Consider the following 24,258-nt stretch of genomic DNA (forward strand, 5'->3'; position numbering starts at 1 on the left):
ATTCCTGCATATCCTGATACAAGTGCTTAACTCTGCTATCATTAGAAGCCTTAAGACTTCTCACAGTCATTACGTTAAGAACCTGTGTGTTTTCAAGATCAGGGCCTCATTTTGGTTTACATCAGGATTAGTTTGGTTTATCTTAAATTGATTAGAAATTGATGTAAGTTGAACTGAAATAAGCCACTCTTACTCTGAAATAAAAGTGTCTACACAAGGGTTTGCACCAGCGTAACTCCACTGGTTAAAAAACGGATTTCAGTTTAACTGGTGCAACTTTCTCATGTAGACAAGGCCTCGGCTGAGATTTAGTGATTTAAACAAAGTCAGATTTACCAAAGTGCTCAGCACTCAGCAGTTCCCTTTGTGGCACTCGTACAACCAGATTTTCAAACAAGATCAACATGAAACATACCAGGCTCTTTTGAAACTCGGAACAGTTATTTTAGTGCCTAAATGGGAGATAAGCTTTTTTGAAATTGAGGCTCTTGGTCTCCTACATATTCTACAGACATTAAAGGGGCGCACTGTAAAATTAAAAAACACACTTATGTCTGATATTTGTTCTACCTACACTGGTTATAAGTAACATCTAAGAGTACTAAAAAAGAAAAAAGTTAGCAACCCCTCCAATGCCCTCCCCCAAACTATATTTCTACTTGTCCAGTTTGCTTATTTTGTGTACATGACAGTGATCTGTGCACAGCCAGTTTCATTGTTTCTTCTGCATAATCGGTTAGGCCATGATCCTACAAAAATGTGCGCACAAGCTTATCTTGACACACTGTAAGTAGTCCGGCTTCAATGAGACAACTCACAGAGTATAAAGTTAAGAATATATCAGTCTTTGCAGGATCAGGACCTCTGTCAATTTCCTCTGATGATGTGGGTTTTTCACAGAGCAATCAGAGCGAAAAACAGGACAACGTAGTTACAAACTCCCAGAAATTGGCAGGGGGTAATCGGAGACAGCTGTAATAGTATCTGAAATAATTTTTAATATATTTTATTAAACTGATTACTTTGCAAGTTGTTGGTGTCCCTTTATATTCAGAACCAAAACTTTAGGGTTTAATTAACCCCCTCCCCAAAGCTAATAATAAAGTTATCATTAAAAATCACATTTCACTTTTAAAATGTAAAGCCATTTTGAGCTGGTAAATCCTGTCTATTTTCTTTTTTTTTTAAAAAAAGTTTGGTATGTATAGCCTTTATATACATCATACTGCAAAGGTGAAGGCAATGGTGGGAGTGAAAATGGAAGTCCTTCATTTATTCGCAGGTCAGGTATAGTGCAGTTAACTGCAGCGCAAGTTTCTCCACATGATCCTGCCAATGACCCTTCTCCTGAACTGGAAGGATCACTCTCTCTCCATGAATTAGAGGTGATTAAGCATCAGTGTCAATTTAGTCTCAGGCCTTTGCTAAGCAGAGACAGCTAACTGTGCCAAAATGTGTTTGATTTATTCCTGGTGGTTTTGTGACACAGGAACACTGATTAGATTCAAATCAAGGACCCAGAAAAGAAAAGACTGCTTTATATCATTGGTAGTTCTTTAACCCAAAGTGTCACCGCAAGGGCTTAATATCTATCGGCTAAATTAATAGTTTTCACAAACCACAGTGACTGAAATCAATCAAGCTTTTCAGTCTTTCGGGCTATTTAATGCTGATTCAATTAACCAATTGTCAGATGAATATCTGTATCTACTGACAGGTTTCAGAGTAGCAGCCCTGTTAGTCTGTATCCGCAAAAAGAACAGGAGTACTTGTGGCACCTTAAAGACTAACAAATTTATTGTAGCATGAGCTTTCGTGAGCTACAGCTCACTTCTTCGGATGCATAGAATGGAACACACAGACAGGACATATTTATACATACAGAGAACATGAAAAGGTGGAAGTATGCATACCAACAGGAAAAGTCTAATCAATTGAGATGAGCTCTTATCAGCAGGAGGAAAAAAACTTTTTGAAGTGATAATTAAGATGACCCATAGAAGGTGTAAGGAGAACTTAACATAGGGAAATAGATTCAATTAGTCTAATGACCCAACCATTCCCAGTCTTTGTTTAGGCCAGAGTTAATTGTATCTAATTTGCATATTAATTCGAGTTCAGCAGTTTCTCTTTGGAGTCTGTTTTTGAAGTTTTTTTGTTGCAAAATTGCCACCTTCAAGTCTGTCACTGAGTGGTTAGAGAGGTTGAAGTGTTCTCCCACTGGTTTTTGAATGTTATGATTCCTGATGTCAGATTTGTGTCCATTTATTCTTTTGCGTAGAGACTGTCCGGTTTGGCCAATGTACATGGCAGAGGGGCATTGCTGGCACATGATGGCATATATCACGTTGGTAGATGTGCAGGTGTACGAGCCCCTGATGGCATGTCTGATGTGATTAGGTCCTATGATGGTGTCACTTGAATGGATATGTGGACAGAGCTGGCATCGGGCTTTGTTGCAAGGATAGGTTCCTGGGTTAGTGTTTATGTTGTATGGTGTGCGGTTGCTGGTGAGTATTTGCTTCAGGTTGGAAGGCTGTCTGTAAGCGAGGACTGGCCTGTCTCCCAAGATCTGTGAGAGTGAGGGATCATCTTTAAGGATAGGTTGTAAATCTTTGATGATGCGCTGGAGAGGTTTTAGTTGGGGGCTGTAGGTGATGGCTAGTGGCGTTCTGTTATTTTCTTTTTTAGGCCTGTCCTGTAGTAGGTGACTTCTGGGTACTCTTCTGGCTCTGTCAATCTGTTTTTTCACTTCAGCAGGTGGGTACTGTAGTTTTAAGAATGCTTGATAGAGATCTTGTAGGTGTTTATCTCTGTCTGAGGGTTTGGAGCAAATACGGTTGTATCTTAGAGCTTGGCTGTAGACAATGGATCGTTTGGTGTGTCCGGGATGGAAGCTGGAGGCATGTAAGTAAGTATAGCGGTCAGTGGGTTTCCAGTATAGGGTAGTATTTATGTGACCATCGCTTATTAGTACAGTAGTGTCTAGGAAATGGACCGCTTGTGTGGATTGGTCTAGGCTGAGGTTGATGGTGGGATGGAAATTGTTAAAATCACGGTGCTCGTACACCTGCACATCTACCAACGTGATATATGCCATCATGTGCCAGCAATGCCCCTCTGCCATGTACATTGGCCAAACCAGACAGTCTCTACGCAAAAGAATAAATGGACACAAATCTGACATCAGGAATCATAACATTCAAAAACCAGTGGGAGAACACTTCAACCTCTCTAACCACTCAGTGACAGACTTGAAGGTGGCAATTTTGCAACAAAAAAACTTCACAAACAGACTCCAAAGAGAAACTGCTGAACTCGAATTAATATGCAAATTAGATACAATTAACTCTGGCCTAAACAAAGACTGGGAATGGTTGGGTCATTAGACTAATTGAATCTATTTCCCTATGTTAAGTTCTTCTCACACCTTCTATTGGCCATCTTAATATCACTTCAAAAATTTTTTTTTCCTCCTGCTGATGATAGCTCATCTCAATTGATTAGACTTTTCCTGTTGGTATGCATACTTCCACCTTTTCATGTTCTCTGTATGTATAAATATCTCCTGTCTGTGTGTTCCATTCTATGCATCTGAAGAAGTGAGCTGTAGCTCACGAAAGCTCATGCTACAATAAATTTGTTAGTCTTTAAGGTGCCACAAGTACTCCTGTTCTTTTTGTATCTACTGAGCTGAAGTTCAAACGCCCCTCATTTACCCCAATATACAGTAAGGCAAGTAAAGTACAAAATAAAAGATTTCCCCTGCTTTGATGGCACAAGATGTCCAGTTGCCGTATTTATTTCTCAGGTTCAAGAGCTAGATCCTCTGCTGGTGTATCTGTAGTGCAGCTCTATAGTAGTCAATGGAGCTGCACTGAAGATATGGCCCTAAAACTTTAAAACCTGTACAAGTTTTCAGGCAGGACACATGATGCTACTCAGCTCGGCTAAGTTTAGATGTGATTTCGTTCTACTTCACTGCCATAGTTTGAACAGAATGTGCGTGTTTTCTTGAAATCCCCTAGCTTTTTGCTTGGTGACTGAATGTTGCAATCTGCAAATACCACTAGGTTGCTGATTTGCAACAGGAACATTGTATTAGCAGGAATAGTTAATTGCAAACTCCAGTTGGAAACTGAAGAGCCACATTGTGTTTCTTGTGGTGATGCAGGGCAAGTTGGAAACATGTCTGTTACAAAAAACAATCTAAACAAATGTGGTCGAGTCATGTCAAACCAATTTATGAATACAAGAGTGCAGCACTTCAGACTTAGACGTGGTTACATTTTGAGATGGACGTAAGCCCTGAATTAGGTAAAAAGCAACAGTGCTTTGAGATGCCATGACTTTAGCTCATGTCCCCATTGTCTCACTATGTGGTAAACACTTAGCAACGTAAATAAAGAAATGTAAAAACAATACAGTGTTCTCTTAGTTGCCCAAGCATCTGGGGTCCTCTGTAACATAAAAAAATAGATACAAAGCAATGTCACACTAGTGGAACAATAGAGAAGATCCAAAGAAAAAATATTTTCCACTTGGTTGACCAAGCAATTAAGGAAATAAATATGAAGACTCCTTGTCCAACAAAAAATGAGCGGCCATGAAGACAGCCCCGGCCTTCTACTTTAACACCAGGTGCCCCATCATTTGTTCTTAAGGCTACAGCAAATGTGGGAATACGCAGAGCTACCCATGCTCTAGAGAGCACTTCATTCCCCCCACGCTTGTTGGCTCCGCTCAGCCTATCCTCCCGCCAACAGGACTGACTGAGCCCATGAATTCTGCTCATTAAAGGTGGCTCAAAGTTATGGTATCGGTCAGTAATGAGGGAGAATAAAGCAATTTTGATAGGCAATTTATTGGTGCCTGGGAAGCAAATGCTGCTCGCAAACCTGGAGGTGGCTCAGAAACAGGCTTGATGAAAGGCCTAATCTGCTCAGCCACTCCGGTTGGAAGTTCCTTAGTTTGAGCTTCTGCTTGTACTAACCGATAGCGAGAGTGAGGGGACAGCCCACGCTATGCCTGAAAGTTTTTGTTTTTTTTTAATGGGCACATGAAATCTTTGGATCCAATTGTGTGTGTGACCTCCCGGCTGCATTTGGTGGGAGCCAGGCAAGGGAGTACAAAGAAGAGCTACGCTCCAGCAGGGGCATCAGGAAAAATGTTGTTGGACTCAGCCAAAGTTCCTCCTCAGGGGGAGTGTGGCAGCAGGCCCCCACAGCAGCGGTTCTAGCACCCACCCACAGGTTCAGGAGGAGGGGGAAAAGGGCCACGGCCCTCCCCTCCCCCCGCTCCTTGCTGAGAGGCTAGTGCTACTGCTCGCCAGACAGGTTCAGACACTACGTATGCAGAGGAGCAGAGGTGAGGGAAGGCTTCTTGTGCCACTTCATCCCTGACCCTTCTCATTTACACACCTGCCCAATCCAGGCCCAATCCAGCTCATGGAAATTGGCATACCGAGCTCCTGCTCCCTGTACTCTACTCTCCAATCTTTTGCCTGCTCCATGACATGGTGTCTTTGCATTGGGGTATTTTGACACCGTATCACATGGCAACCTCTTATCAGATTGCTGCCCACTATCACTCCCAATCAGTTCTGGCACTCCTGCTTTCCAGATACCCGCCTCCTTCCACACAGTATGTGTGTTTAGGCTTTTTTTTTTCTTCCACAGATGTACTTTATTAGCCTGCATTTTTCCAGCCTGAATCGTATTTCATTGTTTGCTGCCTGCATTTCTAGGCTTTTCTATTATGCCGCTGTCCTCACTGGCATTTGCAGTGCCTCCCCTTTCAGTATCATCTCTACCTCTGAATAACGATCTGAAATACCACCAGGCCTTAGCAGAGCTTCCTTCAGTAAGCTCCAGTAATCGTCTGCCAACTCATTTCTAACACAAAACAAGAGGACATTCAATGACGCTAAACGGTGGAAAATTCAAAACCAATCAAAGGAAATATTTTTCACACAATGTGTGATTAAACTGTAGAACTTGTTGCCACAGGAAGTTGTTGAGGCCAAGAATTTAACAAGCTTTAAAAAGGGATTGGATGTGTATATGGATATCAAAGAACATCCAGTGATATCGTAATTAACGGCAACAACAATTTTGGAAGGGATATTAAAACTTGTGTTTCAGGGCATAAGCCAATCTCTAACTATTAGGATATGTCTATACAGGTAGTATCTCAGAGCCTGGGTCAACTGATGTGGGCTCATGGAGCACTGAAGATAGCTGTGTAGATGCTACAGCTCAGGCCACTCAAGTTCTGAAGCCCACCTCTGTCCTTAGGCTTCAGAGTTCCAGCTTCAGCCTGAACATCTACACAGCTATTTTTAGCAACGTAGTGCGAGTCCGAGTCTGTTGACCCAGGCTCTCAGGCTCACTGCTGTGGGCTGTGTAGGCAAACCCTTTGAGATCTATGCTGAGGGGAGGATTATCCCACATCCGCCTTCCATGGGCTTCTTGCAGCTTCCTCAAATGCACCTGGCCTTTGCTAGAGGCAAATACTTGACAAGATGGACCTCTGGTCTGATCCAGTCTGGCAATTTCCCTGTTCCTAGCAACTCAATACTGTACCAGTTAGCATGAGAAATTCCATGACCAACGCACTCTGAAATAATTTTTCAGCAATATCTTGTCAGGCATTGTATGTTCCAGCAACCTAGACAAAATGAGAGTCCCCGTCTTTCCTGGGCCAGCCTATGGAGCTACAAGAGACCCAACTGGCGTGGGGGGCAGAAGAATATAATTTCTATCCCACCAGGTAAAGATTTACAAGAGTGGCTACAGCTAGTTTTCTGGGTCTAAACCTATTGGGTCAACGTAATCACCTCTTGATGTTTAGCAGCTATTCTCTGCAGCTGTTCCGTTTGTACAGTGCTTAGCACAATGGGGTCCTGGCCCATAACTGGGGCTCCCAGGCGCTACAGTAACAGAAACAATACAAATGTGCGGTATCGCCTTAGAGACAGGTAGTGATCAGCACGGACTGAACGGCTTTCTGCAGAAGCCAATAAGAACTAGGGAGAGGGGAAGGGCTGACATGAAGTTGAGAATAATTGATTTTGTATGGTGGGACGAGTTACTTCATTCATATGTATTATTTTTGTGTGTTAAGGTAGTGTACAAGGGCACCAATCAGGATCAGGGCCCCACAGTCCTAGGTGCTGGCAGTACTATGTACATGGAAGTCTGCAATGATACATTCTTATTCAAGTCCAATGTCATAAAGGGGATGCCTGCAGAGCCTTCTCAAAAGTTCTTAGCCTCCCTCCCTCATGATGCTTCTCGGAAGCCTCCCTTACTAAGGTTGACTGGCAATGTGATCATTTCATAGTACCACATTGTTGCAAACTCTACAAGAAATATGTTTAAATAAGTAAGTTCTTGAAAGTGTGCTTCCCAACATCTGGCATATTTAAAGGTAGAATGAACAATATGCTAGAAAATGTACGAGAGCGGAAAATCCTGCAATGACTTGGATTCTGGCCCCACTGTGCTAAATCCAATCCCTGCCCCAAAGAGTTTACAGTTTGTCTCTTGATTCTATAACTGTGTAACACCAAGTTGCTCAGAAGCACTGGATTGTTGGCCACACTTTCCCTCAGAAAGGAAAAAAATGATTAGAGTCCGACATATGAAAAATATTTCCGAAGGGGTGGAACTACAAGCCCCCTCACTCATCTGTACTCTGTAGCTTATTTGCATATTATGGTTTGCCTGTCTCTTAAACGTCCTCTCACTACTGAGACACTATTAGCCAAATTGCAATGTAATTAATCAAATTTAGGTTGAGTTCCATGTCAAATTGAAATGACCCGAAAGGAGTAGATTTAGCCTTTGAAAATATGTTTTCCTCAGGGAATATACTACCATCTGGTCACATTTTTTCCTGGTAAGTTGCCCACCTTATTGTAAGGTTCTTCAGAGGAGTGTAACACTAGTTTCCTTTCCAGTTTATCCTTTGCTCCCAAGGAAGCAATCTCTGTCATTCCTTAGAAAAGCTCAGAACACGGTGGTAAGAAATAATAATACCAAACAGCAGTGTAATTTCCTAAGGGGAAAACATATTTTCTATCTGTAATTATTGCCAACAGCAATCTTGGAAATTTTGTATAATTTACTGTTTAAAGCATCAAACAGAAGGAACTGTTTAGTACCAGGGATGACTGAAGTAGGAATATGAAAAAAAAAAAAAAAGTAAAAAAAAATGTTGGTGTTTGGAGATTTACATGATGTAAACGTTTGCTTTGGCTTCCTTGCTGGTTTACACATGGGTCTCAAATGAAAACAGTTTAATTAGTGTAGAATAATAATAATAATAACTCCCCCCCAACATGCATAATAGCTGCATTTAATATAAACGTCTTCTCCAATCTGCTTGATATTAAAGTTACAGCAAGACCACAACTATACATGAAATTTAGCCGGGAGCACTTGAAAAAAGCACAGCAGGGCTGAAGGCAACAATAAACAAAACATTATTCAACAACTATATCCAGGTGCTTTAACAAACAATGGATGCCTTGTCAGGGAGTGAGAAAAATATTCATTTGCTTTGTGCACTGCAGCATGCACAGCCTAGGTGGGGTGCGTGACGGAAATTGAAATATCTGTGCACTTATTCCTGCTCTGAGTTACTTGGAGTCAACTCCCATTGACTTCAACTGATGGAGAGAACTGAGTCTTAACCAATCAGACTCACCTCCAGTTTAAACTCTCGCATACTCTGCAAGGCGGCCCTGGTGATGGAAATTCTGGTAGAGGGTCTAGGTTTTAATGGTGGAAACCAACTACAACCTCACTGATTGTGTAGGAAGGGCACAGAAAGGACCTCAAAAGGAGGTAGGGCTGGCTACAAAGTAGAATGGGCAGCGGATATTCCAATTTAGCAGCTCCATGCAGAAGCTCCTGCCAGAGCTCTGATGGGAATCAAGTAGGATGATCAGACAGCAAGTGTGAAAAATCGGGATGGGGGTGGGGGCTAATAGGAGCCTATATAAGAAAAAGACCCAAAAATCGGGAGTGTCCCTATAGAATTGGGACATCTGGACACCCTAGAATCAAAGCCCATTTCTAGCCAAGTATTTCAGCATGTGAGTAGCTCCACTGAAGTCAATCTCAATGTTTTTGTGGATCAGGGCCTAAAGCTGACCCTTCCTCGCGGAACCATGATGGAGGGCACCACTTGGACTACCATTTGCTTTCGAAGGAGGTGAATTCCTACTCAGGCACATTGGCTTTAATTAGCATGGGAAGGTGAACCTACACCTCCCTGAGTCAGCTTGGGCTGATTTCACTCCCATGTTCTGTAGTGTTGAACTCCCACCCCCGATCGCCATACATACAACACAATTCTAGTGATGGCTTGGTACTGCTGTCTTCAAATACCTGTCCACCTGATTGTTGCAATTAGCAGTAACTGAAATCACCCTTCCAACACTACACTCATGATACATGGCAAGGCTGGCTTAAATACTCTTAACATGTCACTATGCATCTAGGCTAGAATCTGGGAGCCTGTTGCAAAGGACCAGTATTTAACCAAGTGAGTTAGCGCCTTTCTAAATGCTCATCCAGATACACCCACGAATGTTTACTCCAGGACACAAATGTTTGAGGTTTACCCCTGAGTGTGGTTAGCTTTGTTGGAACCATTGTACCCTAAAGTAAGCGGTACATGTTTGTGCCCCGGAGAAAACATTTGTGGGGTGTCTACTGTCAAAGCTGCTACCTAAATCAAGTTAATTGCCAATCAATTAACAACACGACCACAAACTCTATTCTAGACGTACCCTCGTGGAACTGAGAGAGGCACAGGAAAAGGTCTGTTCCAAAGCCTGTTGAAATCAATGTGAGTTTCTCCACTGAATTCTGTGGGCTTTGGGTCACACTCAAAACAAACAAAGCCCCACTATGGAGATGACTGTCACTATTGCTACTGCCTAACATACAAAGTGACCACAGCTGCTGCCATTTAACCAGCAGAGACCTATTTTCAACACCTCCTCCATGCTGCAGGGTTTTCTTCTCCCACTTCCAGTCTGGTAGCAGTGTATCGCCCGACTCATCACCAGTTTGTCAAATTAACTCAGTTCCCAGGGATGACACCTCAGCAACGGCGAATACACAAGCCCCCAGACAAATCCCAAACGGTGCTGTGTACTTCTTGGACATTATCAACAGGCCCATTATCAAAACATTCAAGACCTATGAGTAATATTTATGATGAGACTAAAACTGACAGTATTTAATATATTTTTTCTTTGAAAAAGAAAATGAATACTAAATCTGGAAAATAATATATATATATGCCCATTTGGTTCATTTTCCAGACTTAGTATTATTTTTCCTATATGCATGCACAGGGCATCTGTAGGAAAATAAAAGCTTTTACAAGTAATAAAATGCCCTTGTTAAACTTTGATCTCTCTTTCTTTTGGAAGTGGGGTACATTTAGAAAGCAGAGTGACTTAAAAAATAAATAGGACTGTAAATATATAAAAGTCATTCACCTTCCTCCAATAATTTAATATGAGCATCCTACTCCTAAATTGGGAAAACTTTAGTTCACTCACAGAGAGAATAAAGCAGATGTGGGATTTTTCCGTCCGTGTTTAAGTGCTGTCTGGGGAAGGTGAGTTGTCTGACAACATTAAGCAAACATTTTAGTCAGGCATCGCACAGGAAAATAAACAGTAGCAGAGGAAGCATGAAAATATGAAAGGCTGTTATTCTTTGGCCCCTTTTCCTGGAAGGCAGGTGATAAAATATTACTGTATTTCCACAGGTAAGGAAACACTCTCTTAAGTGCCTCGCAAAAATACATATTACAATCATAATTTAAAATGTCATGCCGTATAAGGCTCAACTGTGGTCGCACAGAAGGGCCTGTGGAGGCTCTGTGACTGCAGGAGCGAAGGAGAATAGGATTTGCCATTCTGGGTCAGCCCAGTGGACCGCCTAGTCCAGTGTCCTGTCTCTTGACAGTAGTCGGTAGCAGCAGATTTAGGGAGAAAATTTAAGACACCTTGCAGGAGGCAGGTATGGAATGACCTGCTCCGAGGGAAAGTCCTTTCCTAACCCCCATTAGTCAGAAGGTAAGAAGAGAGGGAGATCAGATGCTGTGCCACTCTGAGACAGCAGTGAAAGATTCCCGTGGCAGGGAAAGGCTCTGGCAGCAGGGAGGCAGTGGGACTGTACTCTGTGAAAAATAGCAGGGTAGATGTGGAAGGCACTGCTTGGACACCCACAGAGCTGTTTAGGGAATATACGCACAGGGTGCTGGTGTATCTGTACTCTACTCACCTACTCTACACTGCTATTTATACCTATGCTAGCTGGATGTGCAGTGTCTGTAGTCTACACACCACTGCAAGTGTAGACCTGCCCTTAGAGAAGCCTAAGGGTTGCCACCGTGACTAGCACTTGCGTGAGTGCACTAGGGTGGAAGGGAAAGAGGGAGGAGACCTCTCTCCATGGCCACACTGGTTCCTACTGTACAACTACCTGAAAGGGGGTTCCAAAGAGGATGGATCTAGACTGTTCTCAGTGGTAGAAGATGACAGAATAAGGAGTAATGGTCTCAAGTTGCAGAGGGGGAGGTTTAGGTTGGACATTAGGAAAAACTTTTTCACTAGTAGGGTGGTGAAGCACTGGAATGGGTTACCTAGGGAGGTGGTGGAATCTCCTTCCTTAGAGATTTTTAATGTCAGGCTTGACAATGCCCTGGCTGGGATGATTTAGTTGGGTTTGGTCCTGCTTTGAGCAGGGGGTTGGACTAGATGACCTCCTGAGGTCCCTTCCAACCCTGAGATTCTATGATTCTATGAACTGTAACAATCCACAGTTTGGAAAGGTTTCTCCTATAATACCGGAATAGGTTATTTAAGGCTTACAGTATTATCCAAAGAAACTGCCCTGCTGTGTGACCTTGGGTGTCTCACTATACTTCTCTGTGCTTCTGATTCCCCTCCTTATTCTTTGTCTTGTCTGTTTGTGGCCAGGATGGTTTCTTACTGTGTTTGTACAGAGCCTAGCACAATCGGACCTTGATCATGATCAGGGCTCTAGGCCCTAGTGTAATGAACAATAACACCATCACCACCATTATCACCACAGGAAAACTATTTCCTTGAATCAAGGGGAAAGGCATTAGCAGAACACTGTAGGCAACACCCTTGTAACTGTACAGAGGATTTTAGTTTCCAGGTTGTTACGGGCAGATCAGTGCACTTCAGCGGAGCTGTGCCCATTTACACAAGCTAATGATTTGGCCTGTAGTCTTTTAGGAGTTAAGACTGTCTTTTCAATGCAAGCAAATACATTCTGGAAATGATACTGTCTTCATTTCAAAGCAAAGATAAAGCTTAAAAGTAAGATAATTTAGGTGCCTAATTTTAGGTTCCTAAGTCTGAAAACTGTCATTAAGCATTGAAGGGGAAAGTATTTGTATTTCATCATTTAAAATGACAGACTTGTAAACTAACTACCTAGTATATTTTTAAAAACATTTAAAATTAAAAAAAGGTCTGGGAAAGCTGGATGTTAAATAGTTTTGAATAGTTTTCACAATGCTCTTGTGTGGCAGGCTGAACTGGATGCTGTCATTCAATTAGCACTTCTGTAATGTTTTCATCTCAAAGTGCTCCAACAACATTACCAGCAAGGAAGCTTCCCATTTTATATATAAGAAAACTGAGGCAGAGAGGGGAAATGACTCATTCAGGGTACGTCTACACTACGGGACTATTCCGAATTTGCATAAACCGGTTTTGTAAAACAGATTGTATAAATTTCGAGTGCGCGCGGCCACACTAAACACATTAAATCGGTGGTGTGCGTCCACGGTCCGAGGCTAGCATCGACTTCTGGAGCGTTGCACTGTGGGTAGCTATTCCATAGCTATCCCATAGTTCCCGCAGCCTCCCCCGTCCCTTGGAATTTCCGGGTTGAGATCCCAGTGCCTGATGGGGCAAAAATCATTGTCGCGGGTGGTTCTCGGTAAATGTCGTCAGTCACTCCTTCCTCTGGGAAAGCAACGGCAGACAAGCATTTCACGCCTTTTTTCCCTGGATTGCCCTGGCAGATGCCATAGCATGGCAATCATGGAGCCTGTTTTGCCTTTTGTGACTGCCACCATATGTGTACTAGATGCCGCTGACAGAGGCGATTCAGCAGCGCTACACAGCAGCATGCTTTTGCTTTTGCATGACAGCAGCGATGGTTACCAGCCATACTGCACCATCTACCAATCCATAAATTGGTAAAAAGATGATCATGGCTACCAGTCGTTTTGCACCATTTGCTGCTGTCATAAGTGCCCCTGGCTGCTCTTAGCCAGGGGCGCAAAAGCCAAAATTGGGAATGACTTCCAGAGTCAATCCCTCCTTTTTGGTATCTAAAAATAGAATCAGTCCTGCCTAGAATACGGGCAAGTGTACTAGAGAACCACTGTATCAGAGAGCACAGCTGCTCTGTGTCAGATCCTGCAGAAATTATGAGCTGTATGCTATTCACAGGGAGTGCTCCTGCAATAACCCCACCTGTTGATTCCGTTCTTCCCCCAGCCTTCCTGGGCTACTGTAGCATTGTCCCCCCACTTGTGTGATGAAGTAATAAAGAATGCAGGAATAAGACACACCGACTTGTTAGTGAGAAATGAGTGGAAGGCAGCCTCCAGCTGCTACGATAGTCCAGACAGGACAGTAAGGAGTGTGGAGGAGAGGAGCCCAGCATCCCTCTGCTAGTCCAGGGGCAATTGAATCTTTTTTTTACACATGAAGGGTGGGGGCTGACAGAGCTCAGCCCCCTGTTGCTATGACGATGATGGTTATCAGCCATACTGCACCATCTACCAGGAAAAATTAGGGCCAGGCACCCTTGATAGACCTCACCGATGCTAGTCTGCATGGTTACCAGTCCTTTTGCACTGCCCCATGTGCCAATAGGCTGATGACGAGGACGGATACCAGTCATATTGCACCATCAGCCACCCATGGCGGGGGGGAGCAAGGATGTTGGTGTTGAGTGCTGCAGCATCGGGTCTATCTGCAGCATTCAGTAAAGATAGGGTGACATGTTAAAGAGTCAAGAGAGGATTGTTTTCCCTTTCACTTCTGGGGGTTGGTGGGGGTGTGTGTAAATTGCCGAGCTATGCCCTGACCCACCGCGGACACTGTGTTTGACCCTAGAAGCATTTGTTGCTCAGCCAAGAATGCAAATACTTTTCGGAGACTGCAGGAACTGTGGGATAGCTTGAGTCCTCCAGTCCATGAGCGTCCATTTGATTCTTTGGCTTTCCGTTACGTTTGTCACGCAGCAGTGCGCTGAGCCCCTGCTATGGCGTCTGTCTGGAGATTTTTTAAAAATGATTTTGAATTTCGTCTTCTGTAACGGAGCGCTGATAGAACAGATTTGCCTGCCCTTACAGCGATCACATCCGCATGGTCCATGCAGGAGCTCTTTCTTTATTTTGATTTTTAACTGCATCGCCACCCGTGCTGATCAGAGCTCCACGCTGGGCAAACAGGAAATATTCAAAAGTTCGCGGGGCTTTTCCTGTCTACCTGGCCACTGCATCCGAGTTCAGATTGCTGTCCAGAGCGGACAGTGGTGCACTGTGGGATACCGCCCGGAGGCCAATACCGTCGATCTGCGGCCACACTAACCCTAATCCGATATGGTAATTCCGATACTAGCGCTACTCCTCTCGTTAGGGAGGAGTACACAAACCGGTTTAACGAGCCCTTTATACCGATATAAAGGGCCTCTCAGTGTGGACGGGTGTGGCGTTAAATCGGTTTTACACTCCTAAAACCGGTTTAAACGCCTAGTGTAGACCAGGCCTCAGATAAGACAGCAAGTCAGTGTCAGAGCTGCAGTTAGAACCCAGGAGTCCTGACAGCTAGTCCTCACTAACCACTAAACGTTCTGCTTTCCTAACGGGCAATAAAGGTAAAGCTTACCTCGAATACTCACATCTTGTTGTTTTCTGCTGAATGCAACAAAATGAACCATCTGTAGATAATATGCCATTATTTAATGTCTCTTTGTTTTAAAGAGATAGATGGATCAAAAACAAATCCTGGGATCTGAGCATTCCCAAACTTTCCCAGATCCAGACTCAAACGTCCCAATTGCCCCGAGAGGTAAAAGTCTCAAAACAACCTAATTGCCTAACTACCTTCAAGTGCCTATGACACTTTTGACAAATTTTACTTTATAATGAGCCAAACCCAAATCCTGGATCCAAAAAGGTCCAAACTTTGGAGAAGTTTTGATTTGGATCCAAACTCTGTGGCTCAGTATATTTAGATGTCATTTTATATCCTCTCACAGCCCTCTAGAATATAGCAAATATAGCGAAAGGAAGATTATTGTCTCCACTCTTTATGATCTTTTAAAACAATTTCAAATGCTGTTTTCCAAGTTATGATTTTTTCACTCCTCCCCATCCTTTCCAAACCCCATAAAGCAAACTATCCCCTCCACAGATTTTAGCTACTCTCCTGGCCTGTAAACAGGTTAAACAAACAGGGAGATTCCTCAAGAGAAGTCACAGGTTCAAGATCACAAAGGATGACCGAGCATATGGGCCATTTGGAGGTTTTTCTTGCTATTGTGCTTATCTGTATCTTCGCTGTCATCCAGACGTTAACCTCTGACCTACAAGCCTGCCTCTCTAAAAAGCCTTGCAGTGTTTACCCATTATGTAATGTCTGTGCTTTTGTGGAAATTTTACAGAAACAAATGGAGGAAGTTTGCCAGTCAAACTAGTGGACAATAAATCCTGTCCTATGTAGATAGAGTGGTTTACTGTCACCATAAACCCCATGCTTCCATGTCACAGAAGAAATATTTTCAGATTTCAAAACATTACAGTGACAGTTTTATATTATCATTATTTTTATTAGGTATGAGAATTTACAAATTAATTTTCACTTGCTAACCTAATGATTGTCTATGTTTCAGATAATGGCAAGGCCAATAAAGTCCCATACTCATACTGTAACATTTTTTCTGTCTCTTCATTAGTGCAAAACACTTGGTTCCAAATCCTAAAATTAGTTTGCAGTTTATAACATTTTCGCTTCAAATGGCTTTCCTCAAAAATACTTCATTGTAAGTCTTTGATTATTTGGCGTCAGCCTTTAGCAAACCGCTTTCAGGACTGTAGATGGCATCTTTATAGGTACATTATTTTATCTTGTTCTTCCACCCTCCCCCATTTGTCTGTTTGTCCTCTTGCTGCCTCCTGTGTGCACGGACATTGTAAGTGCCCTGGGGCAGGGACTATTGTTTTGTTATCCCTGTATGTCAGTACAATGCCTAATACAAAAGGGCCCTGATCTTTGACTGGGGTTTCTAAATAATAAATACATAATAATAACAAAATGTTATTTTAGATCACATGTAGAAGCAAATATATTTTCAATCAGTAGTGGGGTGGGCAAAAAGGAATGCAACCTTCCTATCTCCATAAACTCATCTTTTTGGTTGACAATTCTCATTAAGGACCTCTTTCTGCTCCCTCTGAAAGGAGATTTACTCTTGACTTTAGTGAAAACAGGATAGGAACTCAAAGTCTTGTTATAATTAAGTTTTATAAATCTCATTTCCTTTCAGCGGAGAGAAAACACATTGTTGTGACTAAGCTTTGGATGTGGTAACAAATCCCTGGCAGGTTAGTTTGTTTTAATGGACATACTACTTTTAAGGAAACTTTGACCATTTTCTCTTGCCCTTAATCATAGCTTTTATTGCAATTGCAGTAATTCAACAGACGTATGTGCCAAAGGTAATATGTGTATTTTTAATGAGTCAACACAAACTTCCTGGAGAGGAGAAACAAATTCATTTTCAGAACATTTTTGAATCATATTTAATAGCTATTAAAAGGACAGAGGAGTTGATCAGAACAACATTTATGACAGTTTCATATGCTATACTAGTTTACAGATGAGTAGTTACATATAACAAGATTTAAATAGGCCAGATTGCTGAGCTAAATATATTTTTGCTGAACTGATGACCATGCTATGATCCTTCTTTCTTCCGTTTGTGACCCTACAAAAAAGACCTATGGGTTTGATCCTGTAAAACCGAACTTGCTCGGGTAGTGGTAACCCATGCATATAGCTCCTTTGAAGTCAATGGGCCACATAGTGCCATCAGTTTCCACACAGTACTCTTTGCTGAAATCAATGGGGAATTCTGCTTAAAAACAGATGGTATGATGTGGCCCAATGAACAGTCACATCAATAAGACCCACTTACGTAAGGGTTTGCAAGACTGGCTTCAGAGGGCCAGACCCTCACCTGGTTTAACTCAAAGTAAATGGAGCGACACCAATTTTACACCAGCTGAGGAGCATGTCCTAAAGGTATAAGGTTGGACATCCCTTGCTGCTTATATCTGAATAGTCTCTTTGCATGGGAAGATGTTAGCTAAATTAAAGTAGTTGCTTTAATTTAGCTAACATCTTAGCACGATGTAAACTACTGTAATACAGAGATGTTCGCATCCTAGAATTGAGATCCTGCCACGGCTGGGGTACTGAGGGAAGGAACACAAAACATACTGTGATCTTATATTTACTTCCTAAGTTGATGATAACTCATAAGAACATAAGAAAGGCCGTACCGGGTCAGACCAAAGGTCCATCTAGCCCAGTATCTGTCTACCGACAGTGGCCAATGCCAGGTGCCCCTGAGGGAGTGAACCTAACAGGCAATGATCAAGTGATCTCTCTCCTGCCATCCATCTCCATCCTCTGACGAACAGAGGCTAGGGACACCATTCTTACCCATCCTGGCTAATAGCCATTTATGGACTTAGCCACCATGAATTTATCCAGTCCCCTTTTAAACATTGTTATAGTCCTAGCCTTCACAACCTCCTCAGGTAAGGAGTTCCACAAGTTGACTGTGCGCTGCGTGAAGAAGAACTTCCTTTTATTTGTTTTAAACCTGCTGCCTATTAATTTCATTTGGTGACCCCTAGTTCTTGTATTATGGGAATAAGTAAATAACTTTTCCTTATCCACTTTCTCAACATCACTCATGATTTTATATACCTCTATCATGTCCCCCCTTAGTCTCCTCTTTTCCAAACTGAAGAGTCCTAGCCTCTTTAATCTTTCCTCATATGGGACCCTCTCTAAACCCCTAATCATTTTAGTTGCTCTTTTCTGAACCTTTTCTAGTGCTAGAATATCTTTTTTGAGGTGAGGAGACCACATCTGTACACAGTATTCGAGATGTGGGTGTACCATGGATTTATATAAGGGCAATAATATATTCTCAGTCTTATTCTCTATCCCCTTTTTAATTATTCCTAACATCCTGTTTGCTTTTTTGACCGCCTCTGCACACTGCGTGGACATCTTCAGAGAACTATCCACGATAACTCCAAGATCTTTTTCCTGACTCGTTGTAGCTAAATTAGCCCCCATCATGTTGTATGTATAGTTGGGGTTATTTTTTCCAATGTGCATTACTTTACATTTATCCACATTAAATTTCATTTGCCATTTTGTTGCCCAATCACTTAGTTTTGTGAGATCTTTTTGAAGTTCTTCACAATCTGCTTTGGTCTTAACTATCTTGAGTAGTTTAGTGTCATCTGCAAACTTTGCCACCTCACTGTTTACCCCTTTCTCTAGATCATTTATGAATAAATTGAATAGGATTGGTCCTAGGACTGACCCTTGGGGAACACCACTAGTTACCCCTCTCCATTCTGAGAATTTACCATTAATTCCTACCCTTTGTTCCCTGTCCTTTAACCAGTTCTCAATCCATGAAAGGACCTTCCCAGGTAAGGAGTTCCACAAGTTGACTGTGTGCTGCGTGAAGAAGAACTTCCTTTTATTTGTTTTAAACCTGCTGCCTATTAATTTCATTTGGTGACCCCTAGTTCTTGTATAGATGACATCCTGTAAAAGATGACATGCCCCTTACCTAGAGAACAATGTTTAGTAACTCTGAGCCTAATTCTGTGAGGTTCCAAGTACTCCCATTCCCCTATAACTTCATTTACTTAACTGCTTACTTGGAACTATATATTACAATTTGTTGTTGAAGACAATGCATTTGGCACTGTCCAGAACAGACAGAGAGATTCCCTGTCCAGATACTTTACGATCTAAGGCCTTCATCCTGCGAATGATGATCGAGTGCAGACTCTTCCACCTGCACAGAGTTGCACTGAAGTCAGTGTGACTTGGTCTACCCTGGCACAGCTCGTTACAGCACTAGGGTCTAAACAATCTCTTAGAAGGCAGGACACACTGGAAAGTCTAGGTGTCAGATAAGAATGTCTCTGAAAGATTCACTTCTTTTGATCACCGCATGTCAGTTTCTATATCAAAGTGTTTTCAAGTGTTAATTTATTGAAATAATGTGTAAAACACCACAATATGCTTTGATTTTCATTTTGGAATGCTCAGCAGAATTTGGGTGAATAATTCCCTACCTAAAAGCTGCTTTTGTCCGTAGAAGATGTACAAAGTTTATATATGCATTTTATTTTATTTTACAGTACGCCACAACATATGAAGAATTTTGATTTTCTGCCTTTCTTTGGAGAATTTTAAAATTCATACGTGTAAAGCATCAATGAAATTCCTCATGGGTGTAGTTACTCGTGTGTGTAAATGTCAGCAGGATTTTCTTTTCTGCATTTACTAGCATCCCGCTAAGGACTTTGTAATGTTAATTACAGACAGAAAGAAAAAAATTGACTATAACAAACATCAGTATCAAATTTCCAAATTTTCATTGTCCAAACTGGGTGAAGTGAAAAAGGTAAACAAAAACTCCAAAGATGTAAAGTAAATTATATTTTAAAATGCATTCTTTTTAATAATTTAAGGTGTTAATAGTACAGGTAAAGATTTTCTTTTTCAATATATTTTTGGGAAAATATAATTTTTAACCTAACAGTGTCCGTTTAAAAAAAGGATTTTTGAAGACATTCAACCACTTAATTCACTCCCCGGTTCTGATAAGGTTCTTAAAACTCCAAATATTGTGGATCATTTTATGGATCTATTCAGAGCACTATTTTATGACCAGGTTCAAATTTCCCTGTATCCTTTCCAGAATTCTTAACTTGACAAGAGAAAAGGACTTCAGGACACATACAAATCCTGCCTCTCTTTAAAATTTGATCAGAGATAGAATAATAAATATAAGGTAATAACTGGAGATATACCAATCTCCTAGAACTGGAAGGGACCTTGAAAGGTCATTGAGTCCAGCCCCCTGCCTTCACTAGCAGGACCAATTTTTGCCCCAGATCCCTAGGTGGCCTCCTCAAGGATTGAACTCACAACCCTGGGTTTAGCAGGCCAATGCTCAAACCACTGAGCTATCCCTCTCCCCCCAGATTTGTTCCTGTTTTAACATCAAGTTCGTTTTTAAAGACTCATGCCCTGTACAGCATGCTAGGTCACTCGTTTGTTGAAGCAGTAGGATAAAAAGTAGATATAGTAAAAAAAAAAATATTCTGCTCACCAACACAATCCACACTGAAGAGATTTAGGGAGGTAACTATTGAAGCTTCATCAGGATATTTCAATCCTCGCAGCACAAACTGCACCATGGAAGTTTTGACTCTTTCCGGGAGAAATGACAGCAGGTAGACTGGCATGTACAGAACGTACCGAAGCTTGCACAGCACAGGTGTCAGGAGCTTGCCTTGTGGGGACTGAGCCATGCGTTCTATTGTTGGAAACAGCAGCACAGAGCGGAGAACCTGTACAGCCATGAGAAAGAGACTGTCAGGAAAGTCCTCTAGCACCATATCAAGTTCTGGAAGAGAGATTTTTTTTTTTAATGAGGCTCCTTTTTAAGTGAAATGAAGTTTGTCAGATGCACTATTAATTTGCAAAGTTATTTGTGTGCTACATGGAATGCCAGTTTTTTTGGAGGGAGCAAATAAGGGCCTGATTCTGCAAGATACTGAGAGGCCTCAACTCCTATTGACTTTAGTGGGAGTTGGAGGTGCTCAGCACAGTGCCAGACTGGGCTCGAAGTACAATTTAGAAGCAAGTGCCCAATGCTTTGAACATAATCAATTGTTATGTAGAGATGACAGTGATACCACAAGAGGGCAGTACAAAGGAAAAGTCATTTTTTTGTGTGTCTTTGCAGGTTTTTTTATTCTAATGATTTTATTTGATTAATTATTTCCTGCAGGAGAAAACTGATTTTTCAAAATGATAGCTGTCACATCCTGGCCTTTTCAGTGGTTAGTGCAACTATCGAAAGCTTCATCAAACCATAGTAAAGTGGGGCTGTAACTACAGTTAAAACAAGATTATTATCGTTATTTATTAGTATTACCAATAAAGAGGACCTATGAGCCATGGTCATGGACCGGGACTCCGCTGTGCTAGGACATAACACATTTACTGGGGCTAGTCTAATGTTGCATAATACAGCCCACAATATTGTTCTATAACATATGTATCTTTAAGCTGGATGGTGATTTTAGCTCGTAAGGACTGAAAACACTCTGATCTCAGACTAAAAAGAAAAATAATATGAACCAACCATTAAGAGGAAACATTTAACGGATGCCTATTTTTCATTTATATTTTATTGAGGAGATAAATATTCTTATAGAATATATTATAGAAATCTATTGTGGGATGTTACTCCCTTTTCAAGTACCTTGGACTATCACACGAGCTTTCGTTTAGGAAACACCTGTAAAGATACACAACCGCAATAGCTGGTAGTAGTATGAAGGAGGCAGACTAAGCCAAAGATATTATGGACGTTGTAGCGCTAGGTAATTATGGGAGACTTGCTGCCTTTCACAACGTACTCTGCATAAATGTAGAAGAGGCAAGCAGTTACCTCTGCCCAGTTATCAGACTGTTCAGATCTCCAAGGATTCTTTTAATTATTCCATATATTGTACGATTTAGGGTGGGATTTTGTTTTTAAATTCTCTTCCCAGCCTATTAGACCTACATCCTGCAAACTGCTCTGCAAGGGCGGATGCCCAGCCTCCGTGGAGCCCCACTGACTTCAGTTATGGTTTGGTGGCCCAGCCATGCAGAGTAACTTGCAGGATCAGGACCTTATAAGGTAACAAAAGAAATATGGAAAATGCCAATAATAGGTCACAGTATATTTTCTATCCTATATTTAAGATAGGACTTTGAAAGGGTTATTTATGTCGAAGGCACAAACATTTTAAGAACTCCCTACAGTCTACCAGCTGAGACTACCTTAATTTCAGACAAAGAAAAATATACTCTCAGTGAAAATCAATCCTGGGCCTCTTTTTATTAAAGGCAACCAACAGCTGGTGTATAGGAATGTAACTTGTACTAAATTATGTGGTAGTTTTGTGATATTTCAGCTAGGCGCTGAACTCAAACTCTGTGATCTAAAGCAGATTTGACCCATGTTCTCAGCCACACATTAATCCTATGACATTACAGTTTATAGATACAGGATTAGCTGCTTTGAGAGAAGTTGCTAAAGCTTAGAGGCAAGAGAAGGAAAAACCTAGAAAGCAGTTATGCCCCTTCCTCTCCTGTACTGTGCTGTTATTGATATATATGTATATTTTAAAAAAAATTGTACTGTATCAAGTTTAAAAGGTGGAGCTATGAGGGATTTAAGGGCAAATTCCTTTTTCTTTTTGTGTGTGTTCTGCACATAATACAAAGAAAGCTTTAAAATATACGTATTTCTCAACCACTCATCAACTGTTTATTAGCTCTCTGCCAGCATCCAGAGTCCCAGATTTGTTTGAAGACAGTTCAATTTTAACTTACTTGCAGATAACCTGAGGATAAAACTGACAAAAATATAAATGATGATTTAAATTCTTATTGTGTTGGTACAAATATTCATAGGAGAAATATGTTGCTTCTGTTCCATGCAGAATCTGCACTGGAGTATACATTTACCTTTATTTTGAATGCATACTTACTGCTACTAATCAGAATGCACTAACATCTACTGCACTTATATTTTATTAATATTTTGAAGTGTCAAGAACACATCTCACACTATATACAGAATACGCCATTTACACTAGTAGAATCCACTTAGAAGACCCAAAGATATGAATATGTTTTATGCTACTAAAATAACTAAAGTTGCAGAGCCAGCTTTTAAATGGCAGCCAGGCAGTTTGACAATGTAAAGCACTGTGTAAGTGCTAAGTATTATAATTACTATTATCAGTATTAACTAAAGCATATAGGTTTACTTGTCCCTCGTGTACGGAAATAATTCTTCATATTTTGGGAAACAGATTTTTCATGGTACCAAATCAACCAAGACACACAGAAAATATTATTACATAAAGAGGTAGTAAGTCTAGTGGTTAGAGCAGGGGACAAATATTTTGGGCTCCTATGTTCTAGTCTATTCTAGACTGTGACAGTGACTCTGTGAATCTCCTTGGTCAAGCCACTTAACCCTTCATGCCTGTTTGCCTATATGTAAAATGGTCATTATAGTCTCACACATTATTGAAGCGTGATGATAATAAAATACAAAGTGTTTTATGGTCCTCAGTTGAAAGATTTTGTGAAGGTGCATTGTTTCAACACTGGAGATGGCACATGCACTTGCGATTAAAAGTAAGTTATGTGAAATTTTAAATACAAATTTTTCCTCTCTGGTTTTGTCCCCAGCCAGCTTGCTGTGTGCGATCACCATCAACTTCTCACTTAAATATCCAAGGCTCAAAGACCTGGATGGTTCATCAGATTGATAATAGGATGCAGACCCTTTCACCTTTTGGTGTCCAATATAAATCTTCACAGCAACTGCAAGTTTTTGCCATCTGTCAGCTCTTTTATGGTATATATGAAATGGACTGATTTCCTAGTCCAGTTCCTAACTGAGTGGTGTGCATATCACTAATAGAAGCAACTGGCAAACTTGCTGGTAGCATGAACTGGGAGGCCAAGGAATGAACTGGCATAGAACCTGATTATATTGCACCCTCCAAAACAGACTGACATTAGCAGGGAAGTGTAGGGAGGTTTCCAATGCCACTGCCTATGAGATCTGGTGTCTAATACTATCAGTCCATAGCTTTTCAGGTACATATATGTCACATTCCAGGATGCAATCCAGACCAGTGGGAGGCTATGTCACCATATGTCCCGTAACCTTGGGTGCCTGATAATGGTTTTCTGTGGTATATCCCAAGCTGGGCCACTCATAAACAACCAGACTGTGTGCTGGTCACATCCTGAGTGTCTGT

General features: G+C 41.5%; 1 protein-coding gene across 4 annotated transcripts in view; it reads right to left on the reverse strand.

The window, feature by feature from the left end:
* LDAH (lipid droplet associated hydrolase) overlaps positions 1-24,258 on the reverse strand; it is a 193,231-nt gene that overhangs the window by 25,427 nt on the left and 143,546 nt on the right. For all 4 annotated transcript variants that reach the window (XR_005597012.1, XM_039532565.1, XM_039532563.1 and 1 more), the window contains exon 5: positions 20,529-20,769. Coding sequence is in view for 3 of the 4 variants with exons in the window: in XM_039532565.1 (XP_039388499.1) it covers positions 20,529-20,769 (241 nt within the window). In the remaining variant the exon portion in view is untranslated. The remainder of the gene's footprint in view (positions 1-20,528; positions 20,770-24,258) is intronic.

The sequence above is a fragment of the Mauremys reevesii genome, linkage group 3, assembly GCF_016161935.1.
Source record: "Mauremys reevesii isolate NIE-2019 linkage group 3, ASM1616193v1, whole genome shotgun sequence".
In the NCBI taxonomy this organism is placed as follows: domain Eukaryota; kingdom Metazoa; phylum Chordata; order Testudines; family Geoemydidae; genus Mauremys; species Mauremys reevesii.